This window comes from Mauremys mutica, chromosome 7, assembly GCF_020497125.1.
Source record: "Mauremys mutica isolate MM-2020 ecotype Southern chromosome 7, ASM2049712v1, whole genome shotgun sequence".
Taxonomy (NCBI): domain Eukaryota; kingdom Metazoa; phylum Chordata; order Testudines; family Geoemydidae; genus Mauremys; species Mauremys mutica.
Genome location: NC_059078.1, coordinates 92723427 through 92738745, shown reverse-complemented (window position 1 = coordinate 92738745; position 15319 = coordinate 92723427). Strand labels below are relative to the sequence as shown.

Genomic DNA, 15319 nt, shown 5'->3' with positions numbered 1-15319 from the left:
TCCTGATCACCTTCCTCTCCTCCAAGTGCTTCAGGATAGATTCATTGAGGTCCTGCTCCATGATTTTTCCAGGGACTGAGGTGAGGCTGACCGGTCTGTAGTTCCCTGGGTTCACTTTATTCCCTTTTTAATATATGGACACTATATTTTGCCTTTTTCCAATCATCCGGGACCTCCCCTGATCACCACGAATTTTCAAAGATAATGGCCAATGGCTCTGCAATCACATCAGACAACTCCCTCAGCACCGTTGGATGCATTAGATCTGGACTCGTGGACGTGTGCGTGTCCAGATTTTCTAAATAGTCCTTAACCTGTTCTGCTGCTCACCTCCTCCCCATATTATGTTGCCCAGTGCAGCAGTCTGGGAGCTGACCTTATCTGTGACAACTGGGGCAAAAAAAGCATTGAGTACCACATCTTCTGTCACTATATTGCCTCCCCCATTCAGTAAGGGTCCCACACTTTCCCTGACCACCTTCTTGTTGCTAACATACCTGTAGAAACCCTTCTTGTTACCCTTCACATCCCTTGCTAGCTGCAACTCCAGTTGTACCTTGGCCTTGCTCATTACACCCCTGCATGCTCTAGCAATATTTTTATACTTCTCCCTAGTCATCTGTCCAAATTTCCACTTCTTGTAAGCTTCCTGTTTGAGTTTAAGCTCACCGAAGATTTCACTGTTAAGCCAAGCTGGTCACCTGCCATATTTGCTATTCTTTCTGCACATCGGGATGGTTTGTTCCTGTGCCCTCAATAAGGCTTCTTTAAAATACAGCCTTATTTTGGTTCTATCTAAATTGGTTCTATCATGCGGCTTATAGGAATAAGCTATCAAAAGGCTTTTTTGAATATTTCAGATTCTGTATATTTTAGAAATTACACTAATAGATAAGATAGGGAGCTGCTGTTGCAATGATATGTTCCATCTTATAGTTTTATCTAAGCTAAAAGTGAACTGATTTTATTATTTGAATAGATTATTGTACCTTATGGGCACCTAAAAAAAAACACAACATGGATTTTAAAGATACTTATTACTGCTTTGAAATGTCACATCTATAGTTTAAGATGAGAAAAAACAGCAACCATGTAAGAAAAACTAAAATTTACAAAATATTGCTTTGTCACATTGAAGCAAAAGAGGAAGGGTCCTCAAGGAGCCATTGAAATCACTGATCTTTTACTTCAATGTGACGAATTTAAGCTATGACAGTGCTGACAAAAACTCACTGAGTTCTTTTTCTAAGGAATGTCATCTCGGCTTGAGCACTTTTGCAGCAGAGCAGTGTGGCGAAGAACCCAGTTCCTATAGCGATTAGTGCCTAAATTAATGTCCTGTTTGTGCCCATATAGCCCTAGATAAAGCTTTGTTGAAGCGGTCTACAAAACCTGAAGTGCAATTTGCATTAAATCAGACTTGGTGAATAAGTAGCATAATTGGAGGTGAAGAGAAATCTAGTCCAGAGAAGCAGTTTTTCTATTGGATAATATCAATTTTGTTTTCTTAAGATAAAGAAATCCTGAATAACTATAGTCAAACTCACTAACAAACAAACAAACAAACACACACCCAATAATGAATATACTTTTTACTGAATAATCATGAAATGGGGGAAGGAAGAAGAGTTCATGTCCCACCCCCCTTTCCTTTCCTTTATCTTCCTTGTCTTGCGGGTCTTTTGGTTAATACAGTCCTGTCTTAATAGTTCTACTATTCTATTGTCTTGTGACTGTGTTGCTACTGGAGGTGACAGGAAGTGGATTTGTCTTATTGCTTATGTCTCCCTTTTATCTAAGATGTCTTAAATGCCTTTTGAATTCTCTACTGTGCATATTTTCAGTGTCACTGAAACGCCATCACTGACTCATGATTGATGGGGTTCTTCCTATCAGGTTTAAGGAAAAAATAATAATAAACAGTGCAATGTATAGTCAAGCAAAATTTTCTCTGGATTTCATATTTTCCTGCAAGATTCAGGACATGTTCTACTAGTATACTTTTATTAGGAAAGAATGAATAAGTTCAGATAAAGTAAGATCCAACTAAAATCTCTAACCAAACCAAACCTGAATTCAGGCTGAGATAGGAAAAGGAAAATATTATATACTATATTTATGTTTTACCCCTTTTTCTGCACTTCTTGGTTTTGGCTAGCTCTGAAAGCAGAAATACAATATAAAATGCTATTCTCACGATATTTCTGACTCAGTCAGTGAAAACAGTACAGAAATCATGCTAAAGAACAAGATGAATTTAATCGCGCTTAATTACCCAAATATATGCAGATAAACATTAGAATTTTTTGTTTTTATCCAAAATGCCTCTTCGCTCTGAGTTTATCCCAAAATATCATCCATCAGCACAATCCCTTCTTGTGATTCACAAGAATAACGAATAATATATTGTAGTTTTCAGTATTATTTGTATCGTGTTTCATAACAAAACCATAAAAACTAAAGAGAAAACAGAAAGTTTACCCCTAACTCACTGGTATCTCTCCCAACTCCCATTGTACCTTCCTTCTATGAGATTTCCCTACATCTTCCCTCCCTTTAAAAACACCCTGCGGTAAGATAATCTGAAGTCAACTTATGATGTTCTTAATGTACTGTATTATTAACATCATGCTTACCAAAATTTAATAAAAAGGTAGGATGTATGCATACACACCTTTGGAAGCCAATGGGCAGATCCACCAGCTGAGGAGATAAAGGCCAAACTCCAGTTCAACTCCCTTTCCTCAGGGCCAGATTGATTAACAAAGTAAATTCCAAACCATAATCAAAGTAACACAGAAGACTTGGTAACAGCCAATAGAGGCCTTTGCAGCTTTCAGCAAACTGGGAGAGGAGAGGGCATGTCCTTTTTCTTTTAGGAAACCTTCCTTACAACAGCTTTTCTTTTCTTTTATATCCCCATCCCAGATCACTCATATAATGGGCAGGGAACTTGGTTCTATTTGTAATCCCTTATCTGCTGGAATTTAAGGAGGACCTATATACCTTGTCACAACCTTATAGATTTGTTAATCCTCAACAAATATTATTTTAATGTTTTGTATTCTCTTCGTTGATATATCCCACTACAATTAAATTCAATGTATATTTGACTTGTCTGCTAGATCTTTGAGAAGTGAGAGTGGAAAATAAAGGAAAATTCTAAGGGTCCGTAGGCAATAAAACCCAGGTTTTTTAAAGGTATTTAGGAGTTGCTCCTCTCAGCATTGCAAGGCCTACATGACTTGGGAGCCTAAATATCATTTTCAAAAGTGCCTAAATTTTGAAAATGAGACTTAGGCGTTGTAACACTGAACAGAGCAATGACTAAATACCTTAAAAAATCTGGGCCTAAATGCTCCAGGCCTCATTAGCAAACTTTTTAGGTACACCTTACGCACACTATGAGCTCCTGTGACTCTCTCTGATACTAACAGTGATGCTGAAAGCACATGTATTACTCTTCAGAGGCCACTATTCTCACTTCTATTGATAATGTTCCTCTAGTGCTATTACGATCTCATACTGGCCCATCAGTTCCTCTCTCTGCACTTTCCATCATGGATGCATCATGCTCCAGAGTGGGGAGAGAATTATGGACCAATGATAGTGTAACAATATGGGACAACAGAAGCAATAGGGAAGCATTTCCAGTAGAACCGAGTGAAATTCAGAATTTACATTGTGTGGGAAATTCCATCATTTCAACATTTGTTACCATTCCAATTTGGGATTGAAAGTTGTTGGTTTTTTTGCTTTGTTTTTAACAGAATAGAAATTACAAATATATTTTTGGAAATCTTGAAATGTATCATTTTAACATTTTTGATGAACATTCCACAAATTTAAATATTTTGTTTCTTTAAGTTGAAATGATGGGAAATGCTTTCTTTTGAGTCATTTCAAACTTATGTTGCATTTTCCCATTGTGGCTCATTGCCATATGGGAGTATAGTTCAGGAGTCTGATGTTCTCATTCTTTCTGGTGAGCCAGTTTCTCTAGCCAAACTTTATCTCCCATAATGCAACCAGAGTGATGCAACTCACATGACATGCAATGCTGTGTGTTGCATTGTGGGAAATGTAGTCCTCCTGGGAGCTCAACATATAGGAAAGAATGGGGGCCTGAACTACAACTCCCATACTGCAATAAGTTGATAAAGCAATGCAGTTTAATACTTCATTGAACTAATTCCAAATTAAACATTTTGGGTCACTTCAACAAAACATAACATTCTGATTTGGGTCAAACTGAAAATTTCATTTTGATTTTCTCAATGGAAAATCTTTCTCTCTCTTTTTTGCAAAAATCAGTATTTTCCTGCAGAAATTTTTAGTTTTCCAGAAACTGCATTTTCCATCAGAAAATCAACCTGACAGAAAAATCTCTGCTCTAGTTATCAGTGTTCTCAGCATTATGGTTAATGTCAAGGAGAAACAGACATCTCACTTCTGGGGGGAAAAAAGGTCTTCCTAAAAGCTGTGTTAAAAAGAAATTGTTTAATATGAAGGGAAAATGAGAAGGTGAGGTGGTCAGAGCAAAAGGACAAACAGGACATAGTGGGGATGTGTGACTGTGCACCTGAAGCCTATCACCTGGGATGCTCTGTCCAGGGCCTAAGTTAGAAATAGTGTCAGTAAAGTTAATTTTTTGTGTTTTGTTTTGTTTTAAATAAGATGGAAAGAGTAAGTGGCTGCACACTCATATCTGGCCTGGGTATGGAGGGTGCAGGTTGTCCCTGAATCGGAGGATCAAGTTGAAGAATCTGCCAGTTTACAATCTAAGGTCTTGTCTACATGAACAACTGGTTTTCAGTAAGCTGTGGTGTGAATCTACATCACACTAGCCTGCCGAGGACTCAGTATTCACATGGATGCTGCTGATGTGCATTAACAGTTTGTTAATACACTTTGATCTATTCCTTCTTGAAAGACTATTAGGTGAAAGCACATTAACTTACTGTCAATGAGCTTCAGCCGGGTCCAGATGGACAGTTACTCCTTTGCAGGCTAGTATGGGATATAGTCACATCCCCGCTTGCTGCAAACAAATTGTTTGTGTAGACAAGCCCTAAGTAAGTTTAGATTCCCATCTGCTGGTTGGTTTGTGTGCATATGAAAAAGAGACACAAGGAATATCCTTGTGTACCACGGCAGCCAAGATTTGATTTAACCTTGCAGCCATGATGTAGCTCCTTCTAATCAGCAACCAGAATCTTTTCTAAGCTTTATTTTTTAAAGCAGGAATACATTCTTCATAACACGTTCTCCTTTTGAGGAGCTATTTGCAAGTATGGCTTCCATACAGCTAGGTTTTCCTGGACATTGCCTCTTTTTTGAGCCTCCATCCTCTGTCCAGGCAGATTTTTCAAACAGGCAATGTCTGGGATTTTTTCAAAGATGCTGCAGCTCAGAGAACCCCGATTGGTCCACTTCCTGATTGGTTCCCTCTCCGGCATTGGCAGCCGATTGGTCCATTCCCCTGCAGCCACAGCTGCTGAATCATACCCACTCAGACCCTGGCTCCCAGCCCTGCGGAGAGGGGGTCCCACAGAGAGGGACTGACTGATGACCGGCACTGCGACCTGGGCTTGCGCCAGCCACCATACCACTGTGACATGGAATAACACTGCTCCCAATCTCCAGTGAGTACCCCGCTGCAGATACCCCCTCCAACCTCCCTAACTGTACCTGTCCTTCAGCTCCCCCTTCTCCCTCGCCCCCTCCCCTCCACAGTTTACTCTTTTGGGGAACCTGAAATATGGTAATCTTATTTGCAAGGGCTGGCCCCACCCTCATTACTAACTATAGGGAGCAAATTATCTTGATATACACAAAATCATACTTGTACAGATAAAAGCTGACCCTCTTTCTCTCTCACACATGCAGAACAGCAGCCATCTGACCAGCAGTATCCTGGCTCACCAGCTCTACCCTATCATTCCAGAAAACTTTATCTAGCTCTCTACTAAGGCTTCAAACTGTTCCTCTATCTGGCATTTTGTGTTCTATCCCCTCTCTTCTACTCCTCATTCAGTATTTTCTTTCCTTTTCCCCCTCTGCCCCTTTCTTGTGATGGATGTTATTTCTCCCCATGCCTGCTTATATCCCTTATCAGTGGGCTGGTTGAAATAAAGTAAAATTTATTAGAACCTCATCTCAGAAGTGAGGGCTTTGAGATCAAGATTAAAATGAATTAGAATCATACTGTAATCACAGGAGGTAGCAACTTGCCCCTCTGCCATGTACGTCGGCCAAACTGGACAGTCTCTAAGGAAAAGAATAAATGGACACGACACACATATTAGGAATGGCAATATACAGAAACCTGTAGGAGAACACTTCAACCTCCCTGGCCACACAATAGGAGATCTTAAGGTGGCCATCCTGCAGCAAAAAAACTTCAGGACCAGACTTCAAAGAGAAACTGCTGAGCTTCAGTTCATCTGCAAATTTGACACCATCAGCTCAGGATTAAACAAAGACTGTGAATGGCTTGCCAACTACAGAACCAGTTTCTCCTCCCTTGGTTTTCACACCTCAACTGCAAGAAGAGGGCCTCATCCTCCCTGATTGAACTAACCTCGTTATCTCCAGCCTGCTTCTTGCTTGCATATATATACCTGCCCCTGGAAATTTCCACTACATGCATCCGATGAAGTGGGTATTCACCCACGAAAGCTCATGCTCTAAAACTTCTGTTAGTCTATAAGGTGCCACAGGACTCTCTGCTGCTTTTACAACTTGTTATAGTCTCTTATAACTTTAACATTGTCAGATTTTTCTTAGAAATGATGCATCAGTTATTTATAAACTTGGGAAGGAGCTTTCACTAAAAACCCTTTCATCTCCTATGGGGGGGGGAGGGGAGGAAAGGTGTTGGTTTACTTGCAGGATTAAGATAATTAAAAAGACAAACAGTCTGCCGATCATATGAATCTCATCTTCTTGGCAACCAGTCATAATATCGAAAGTTCAGTTCTGGTTGGGAGCTTTAAATTTACTTCCTTATCAGGATGTAGAAAAATAAATAGTATTGTGGATTGTGTGAAATATCATTAACACTAGTGGGCAGAAGCACTCCCCTTCATTTAAGATAGCTTTAAAAAACCATTGTGCTCTTTTATGGAACCAGAAAACAAACAATAGCAGCCTTCACCTAAAACACAGGCATATGTACTGTCCAAAACAAAGACACATAAGGGCAGAGAGGTTTTGCTTGGTATTGTTTTAGAAGAAGTGATGTAAAAGTAATAGTAAAACAAGATTTGATTTGATTTGATTTCTTAAATTGTGTTAAATTCTATTAGTTCAAAAGCCTGACCCACATACCCCAGCTTGCTGACACTTGGGGCATTGCCAAGAAAACAACACAAAATAACAAAATATTTTGAGTGAAAAATTCTTCATTTGGCAGCATGTCCCAATGAGTGACAAAATATTATAAAAAAAATAAACAGCTTAAAATTACTACTGCTAAAGATTCCAAATGTAAGCCAGGACTCAAACTAATTTTACAACATCAGCTCAATTTATTTAGATCAAATTAAAAGATTTCTAATTGCTTTTTTCCCCCTCACTAATCTTAGCAATTCGTGTACGTGAAACATCAATCATTTGGTAGAATAGAAATTAACTGTTATAGCAGCAGGCAACTGTGGTCTTGCGACGATATTCAATTCCATTAACATTAAGGTTTCTCGTTAACAGTGGTAGCCTGGTTAGTTTCAAGTTGCTCTTGCTTCTAGTTTTACTACAGAACTGAATTGGAAGCTCCAAAGTTATCATCTAATACAAAATTTACTCCCGATCTTCTCAGTGGAAATGCGTCACCACATTTTCAATAAGACTTTGAGGCTAATACTGATTAACTATTCATAGTGAATTATACAAATATTAACATTGACAAATGTCCATAAAATAAAGAAATAAGTATGAAAAAGTATACAGTATGGCATGATATGTAAGTGCATCATAATGAGCCATTACTAAGATGTTTCTGAAAATATACACATTTATTTTAAATGCTGTATAAATAAATAATTCCCTTCAGCTCATAGCAGAATTAAAAATAAAGAAAACTAAATTAAAACAAGTTTCAGAGTGGTAGCCGTGTTAGTCTGTATCAGCAAAAAGAACAAGGAGTACTTCTGGCACTTTTGAGACTAACTTTTATTTGCGCATTAGCTTTTGTGTGCTGAAACCCACTTCACTGGATGCATGCAGTGGAAAATACAGTGGGAAGATATATATACACAGAGAACATGAAAAAATAGGTGTTGCCATACCAACTCTAACAAGACTACCTTAATTTGTTAATCACTAAGGTGCCACAAGAACTCCTCGTTCTTTTTGTTAAATTAAAACAAGTAAAGCAAAATTTGTAAGCTTTTCTACGCAAAGACAAAAAAGAGCAGTATATTTATATTGCAGACTATTTAACTTCTAAACTAAAATAATTCTATGATTCATAGTCTCTAACATTTTTACTGTGATCTTCAAGCACACCGAGATTAACTTACCCTCACTTGCCCGACAAAAGCATTCACTTCCTCTTCTTGTACAGATAAATTTTTAGGTAGAAAGGGATCAAAGACTGGTCCATTGTCATTTACATCGGTCACCACCACATTAACAGTGGCAGTTGAGGTCTGCAGGGAAAGATAAAATAGTGAGCCAAATATTTGCACTTCACATGATGTCTTACTACTATGTATGATTAGAGCTCTTCTGTGAAAAAGCACCAACCGTGAAACAAATAAAATATATCGCTCTTCCCCTAGTCTGTGAAAAGTCAAGCATTAGTCAGTTTTGCCTTTTGGTTGTCAGCTTTTGGGGGAATGGAGGGTGTGTTAAAGCAAAAACTATGGATCCATTTCAAGTACCTCTGGGAAACGTGAACATTTGTGATTTTCTTCCTTCCTTGTATTTCATCATGAAACACCATGTTTTCCAACAGAAATAGCTATTTTGGCCCTTAACCAAATTCTTGTTAAAACCCAAAAAAACTAATTGTTCTGTTTCATGTACGAATTCCAGGATGTAGCATTTGGTTTAACTGTAATCTGTTCGAAGACTTGTTACATACTCGGTAGGCCACAGAAAATTTTTATCTTTAAAAATGTAATCATTAATATAAGTTGACCTGTGACCTACACTAAGTGCTTGTGTAACCCACACACCTTCTGGGTGTGGTATTCTGTCCCATCTAGTGGCACTGAGACCATTTAAAGAGAGATAAAAATGAGTCTGCTGTTAGTCGGCTTTTAGCTCATGTAGTAGAGGCTCATGCACTAAGCTCCAGAAGTCCCCTGTTCAATCCTGCCCGCCAACGACCGGGGTCTGTCGGCATACACTTATCTACACTCTGAGTTACTGAGCTTCATGTCAAAGTGCGAATTTACAGTGCAAAAAATTGCCATGCAGTCAAGTCCCCCATGGTCAGTGCTATGCCCAGGGCCAGCTCCAGGCACCAGCATTCCAAGCAGGTGCTTGGGGTGGCAATCTGCCATTAGGGCAGCACGTGCATTTCTGCGGCGGTGGCAATTTGGCGGCAGCTTCTATGTTCAGCTGTCCGAGCGGCGCAGCTTCTGTCTTCTGTCTAAAGATAGAAGCTGCCGCCGAATTGCCGCCACCGCAGAAACGCATGTGCCGCCCTAAGGGCACATGGACTGCCCTCGCCGTCAGTGGCGGCAATTCGGCGCGCTGCTTGGGGCGGCAAAAACAGTAGAGCTGGCCCTAGCTATGCAAAACTGCATTCAAGACTTTCACTATACCAGAGCAGTGTCCATGTGGCAAGTTACTGTGTTGAACCTTGTGCACTATAGATTTACACCCTGGCTTGAGACCCAGTAACTCACTATGTAGACAAGCCCAACAAGACAACCTCTTTCCTCATGAGACATGGCCACAGTTGCCATCAACGAAGGGGCCTGAACTACAGCTTCAATGGCATTAAAAAGCAGAAAGCTGCTTGTAGGATGGTCTCTACTAGGACCTCATTCTTTTGGAAATCAGTTCTTCCCAGTCTGTAATAGCCCGGGTTTGTTAACCTTTAGGTCAGGCTGCAAAGGCCATCCTTTTTCTTTGTCCAATATGGATCTGGGTTGAGAGCAGGGTGAGGCTGAAACTCCAGTGCTGGCTTTGTTGATGGAGATTATTATTCAGTTCTTGTTATAGTTATGTTGCTTTAACAAGTAATCAATACTCAGTCATCATTTGTCTTGTTTCGACATAATATACTACATACTTATACACACACAAAGTGTTTTTAAAACTGTATAAAAATAATGGTGCAATTAACTAGCTTCTTGTAGTGGCTTTTTGCTCAGTTGCTTACTATTTATTTCTGAAACTTGTCATTCCTATATTTAACTTATTTTAGGAAGCACAAGCTCTTTTTTTTAAAGATGTACAAAATCATTGTCAACAATAAGAAGGCACCAGAACATTCACTGTTGATGATACACAAAGCACACTGAATTCAAATGGATTTTAATAAACTAATCTGATTCTGCACAACGAAGAGAAATAAAATCTCTTAGATTTAGTAAACTGAGAAAACATGACATGGAAATCATAGACTTTAGAAAATAAATAGCTGTCAGTTTGAGAGATTTTTTTTCTATTACAAAGAAACTTTAATGGAATGTTTCTACAATGTGATTGTTGCTTTCATGATGCTGTCAATAGTGAGTCAACCTAGTGCATCATTTAGAACATTTAGATTTGTTACTCAGCAGCCAAAACACATTTTGTCTGATTGCTTTTGAATCAAGTTTATGAAAGTAAAATTATTATTCTGATTTGCTTACAGATCCATCTTTGTGTCTGAAGAAAAAAGAATATCAATGTGTGTGTGAGTGCGCACGTGCATATTACACATATAAATCTACGTACTGTGGAAAATTCAATTATCACAAGCATTTTTTTTAAATGACATCCATAAATGCCCAGAGTTTTGTGTAATGATTGTCTGTAACAGTACTATTAAACATTAAACCAATAAAGAGAGCTTCTCTTATCATACTCAATCCCATCTCAAAATTCAGATCTAAAATGTGACCTATGACCGCCTAATGATCTTTCTAATACAAAAATAAAATCCCAGTCTCTAAGACATCTTGTATTGCCCGTTGCACAATTGTTTTTTGCCAAAATGGTCACTATGGCCTTACCACAAATACAGTCTACCAGTCTGAATGCTGGTATAATTCTAGAAAGGCGCATATGAGGGAACAAAACACTTTCCTTCAGCTTTCAGCCACTCAAGGGAGAGGTGGAATTTTGTGTCATTCTTCAACATAAGTTCAATTTTAATGTGAAGGGAACTTGCAATAAATCTCAGAAATTCTTACAGCGCAGGGATTAGCCTTGGGGTGGGGGTAGGGGGAATAAAGAGGAGGGGAGGAGACTACCAGAGAGGGAAATGGGCAATTATCAGTGAAAAGCAAGAAAAAAGAGAAACTTGAATGAGAAAGGGACAAGATGCCCAACAAAATACAAAAGGGTAAAGCAGACCTTCCCTCAATCTGTATGGTAATATGGGAGAAGGAAATGAGTTTACTGCCACCTCCGAGATATCTGAAGAGGTTTACTGGGAACCTGGACTCTTTACCTTAGAGATAACTGGCAGAGACCCAAGGGCTACAGGATCATTATAAGATCAGACAGGGCTCATTTTAGAACCTAGATCTTAATTATTCATCATTGCTTTTATTTTCACCTTGAGTGTGCCTTGCTATACATATTATTGCAGGGCTGATGCTGTTTTTGGCAAGTTCTTATGTAATTATATATGTGATATTGCTGAACTACAGGAGGTTAAAAGGAGGATGAGAATGATCAAGCACATGGAACAATACTCATAGGAAGAGAGATGGAAAAGATTAGGATTGTTTACCTTAGAAAGAAGATGAATAAGTCGGGACAAGACAAAAGTACGTATAATATTGAGTGCTATCGGGAAGCATCTGTCCTCCCAGTCTCAAAACACAAGAACAAGGGGGCAGTCAATGAAATTGAAAGGAGGGAAATTCTAAAATGATAAAAGGAAATAATTTTTAAAAACTATGTATAAATGAACTGTGGAAGTCACTGCCACAGGAAGTCATTGAGGCCAAGAACTTAAGATTCTAAAACAATTTGGACATTTATATGGACATATAGAATATATAGGTAATAAAAATGTTGTGGAAGGATTATTAAGCCTCATGCTTCAGGGCTTAAACCAATCTCTATTAGAGATGAGAATGAGACCTAATATAGGTTGTAAATGACTCCTCAACTGTCTATTGTTGGATAGTTGCGCTTCTCTCCGAAGTATCTGGTGCTGGCCACTGTTGGAGACAGGATACTGAACTACATTTATCTTGACTCTGATCCAGTCTGTCAATTTCTATGTGCCTGTATTTGCTTCAATGTCATAATAATTATGAGAACACTGTAGATGGTCTGCAACTCAGCTAACTACATTGGTCTCCTTTGGGATGCATGTAACATCTATTGGTGATTCTGCCATTAGTTCACCTTGGTAACTGCCACACTCAAAAGATTGTTTAATAAAATATATGTGTGTGTGTGTGTGTGTGTGTGTGTGTGTTCCAATAAGGGGCTCTAGAGCAACAGTGTCATGACTAGCACTCGCAGCAAAAGGGTGACCAGTATATCCTAAAATATCCTTCAGTAAGCAACTAGGGTGAATTATGGGGCCTCTTTTTAGCCTATCAATGAGCAGAAAATAGAGCCAGCAAGTAAACTGTGGGTCATATGGCCTTTCAACAGCTACAAGAGTAATCACCTGGCACAACAGTTAATATGAGAGAAGGCCCACAGTTTAGGGTACACATTTTTGGTGGGGTGGGAAGAGGGTAAATGCAGACACTGCGAAGGAGACTTTCCTCTCTACAGCCAGTTGAATGCAGCTCAGTTTCATGTATGGTCAACCAGCTCCATCATATTTCACACCACCGATTTCCTACTGCAGGTACCAATGCTGTGATTGCGCTGAAAGTCATGTCATTCATGGTTCACTTTTTGCATAATGAGGACATTCTTCTAACAAAGAAGCTTCTACTGCACAGACACAGAGATGGAGATTCTTTAAACACTCATCTATTCTTCCACCTTCATCAGAGAAAATTCTGGTGAATATGAGAATTGTGAGAGTTATTCTTGCCTTATAAAGGTAAAGGAACAAAATCAATACTGAAAGAAATACATGAGTTCAGTGTATCCAATTAGGAGTAGATGCATGTTTACTCTTTTACAGCAGGCTTTCTTGTCTTGTTAGTAAAAAAAATGCTGAATCATACATCTCAGAGCCTCGTGAATCAGGAACAGAATCAGATTCTCACTCTTATTCATACTTCAGCTGCCTCCACACATTTCTGAAACCTCCCCAGCTCAGCATCCTGCAATATTGCTGTTTGACCTCTCCACTTGATTCTCAGCTTTTCCCAGTGTAATGTGAGCTGGATATGTAAGATTGCAATTAGAGTTTGATTTGAAAGCCTAATTTGAACCTCCTAATAACTGATCAAAATCAAGCCTAATCTATGTGCTTCCCAACATTTAGAGTTAATACTCAGAATCAATGAAAAGTTTCACACAAAGTTTGAAGCACATCAATTCAAGATTCAGAAATATTATCAGAACCTAAAACATTTTATCCATTCCTCTCCGTTCATAATCCAACAATGTTACATTTCATCATTTGATAGGCAAAGAGTACAAACCACTATCTTGTGCACGGGGTATTTAAAAAAACAAAATGCAAAAAATAGCACCGTTCACCACTAAAGCAGGAGTCTCTATGGAAGTAGAGACTCCAATTAAAAAAAAAAAGCACTTAAGCCTGTGCTTAACATAAAATGTGTGCTTAATTACTATTTAAGTCAATGGGACATGAGCATATGCTTAAGTGGTTTCCTAAATAGGGATGGACTGAGATACTTGCTTAAGCACTTTACTGAATCAGGATTAGAGAGAGGGGGGAAGAAAATACAACTTACTATTATTTCTATGTACGTCCTGATGCATTTTCTATAGAGGTGTAGTGACTACGTTAGGAGGCATACAGGGCTGGATGTGAGTAATGCAGATCCCATGCTACGATATCTGCATGTACATTTTTCAACTCTTCATAATCTCTATGTAAGTAGCAACACTGATTTTTTTTTAAAATGTTTTATAGGTCAGAGTTAAAGTTATCATTGGAATGTGTAACATGAAAAGCCAGCAATAGTGCAACTTCTCAAAAGGATTGGGTACTTCCTATTTGCTGCTGAAGCAAACAATGGGTTCTTCACACATATAATAAATGTCTAATGAAATATGAACATCTGCAATTTATAGCTTTCTTAAGCCAACTGAAAGAGCTCTTATATCCATAATTCATCTCTAAGCAATAAATACAATATTTAAATAGACTACACAAATATATTTTGCTCTAAGTATGCAAGGCTCTCATAAATGTTAAAGAATAGAAGATAAATATAAAGAAAATGTCATTTACTTTATTTGTACCCTGCCATTTAATTGGAAACTGGGAACTGATGAGCGTATTGTTTGCCACAGGAAAGTGAATATTCTTAGCTTTGATGTCAAACAAGTTTATTAGTTTAGACAAACTCTAATACAAAGACTATCATCTTAAAATACAAATGAGTTGGTAAGTAATAAGATATGAGCAAAAAGTCCAGGGCCTTATTTGATTGAAAAAGAATCTGCTCTACATGGCAGGATTTTTGTATATTACACTTAAGAAAACTATATTTACATTTTCACCACTGATGGTGTGAGCTCATTCACCTGCACATCTACCAATGTGATGTATGATATCATGTGCCAGCAATGCCCCTCTACCATGCGTCTGATGAAGTGGGTATTCACCCACGAAAGCTTTTGCTCCAATACATCTGTTAGTCTATAAGGTGCCACAGGACTCTTTGTTGCTTGGATAATGTAATTTATCCTATATAGTCCAGGGACTGAATCTTTTTTCTCCACTAAAAGTGGTGTTGATTTGTTTTGGTGAAGCATAAGATGCATTAAGAAAAAGAATTACACAGCAAAGATACACTATGCTCACCTGCGCATCTCATGGCCTTGTGGACAGGAATATTATTTTATTATCCAGTTCTGCCTCTGCGTCATGATTGGCTAGAACTAAATGCAAGGATGGAATGTACTACAAAACATTCCATTTCACATCACAATATTTTACAGTTTTCATTAACAGTCTGTGACAGCCCTTCAACAGTATTGTAAGATGAACAGAAATTGATTTTAAGCCACTGGACATTCTGGAAGGACACTG

At 38.5% G+C, this 15319-nt stretch overlaps 1 protein-coding gene across 16 annotated transcripts in view; it reads right to left on the bottom strand.

Moving 5' to 3' along the window:
- PCDH15 (protocadherin related 15) overlaps positions 1 to 15319 on the bottom strand; it is a 771473-nt gene that overhangs the window by 268849 nt on the left and 487305 nt on the right. For all 16 annotated transcript variants that reach the window (XM_045024749.1, XM_045024750.1, XM_045024752.1 and 13 more), the window contains one exon: positions 8523 to 8651. In XM_045024749.1, the coding sequence (XP_044880684.1) occupies positions 8523 to 8651 (129 nt within the window). The remainder of the gene's footprint in view (positions 1 to 8522; positions 8652 to 15319) is intronic.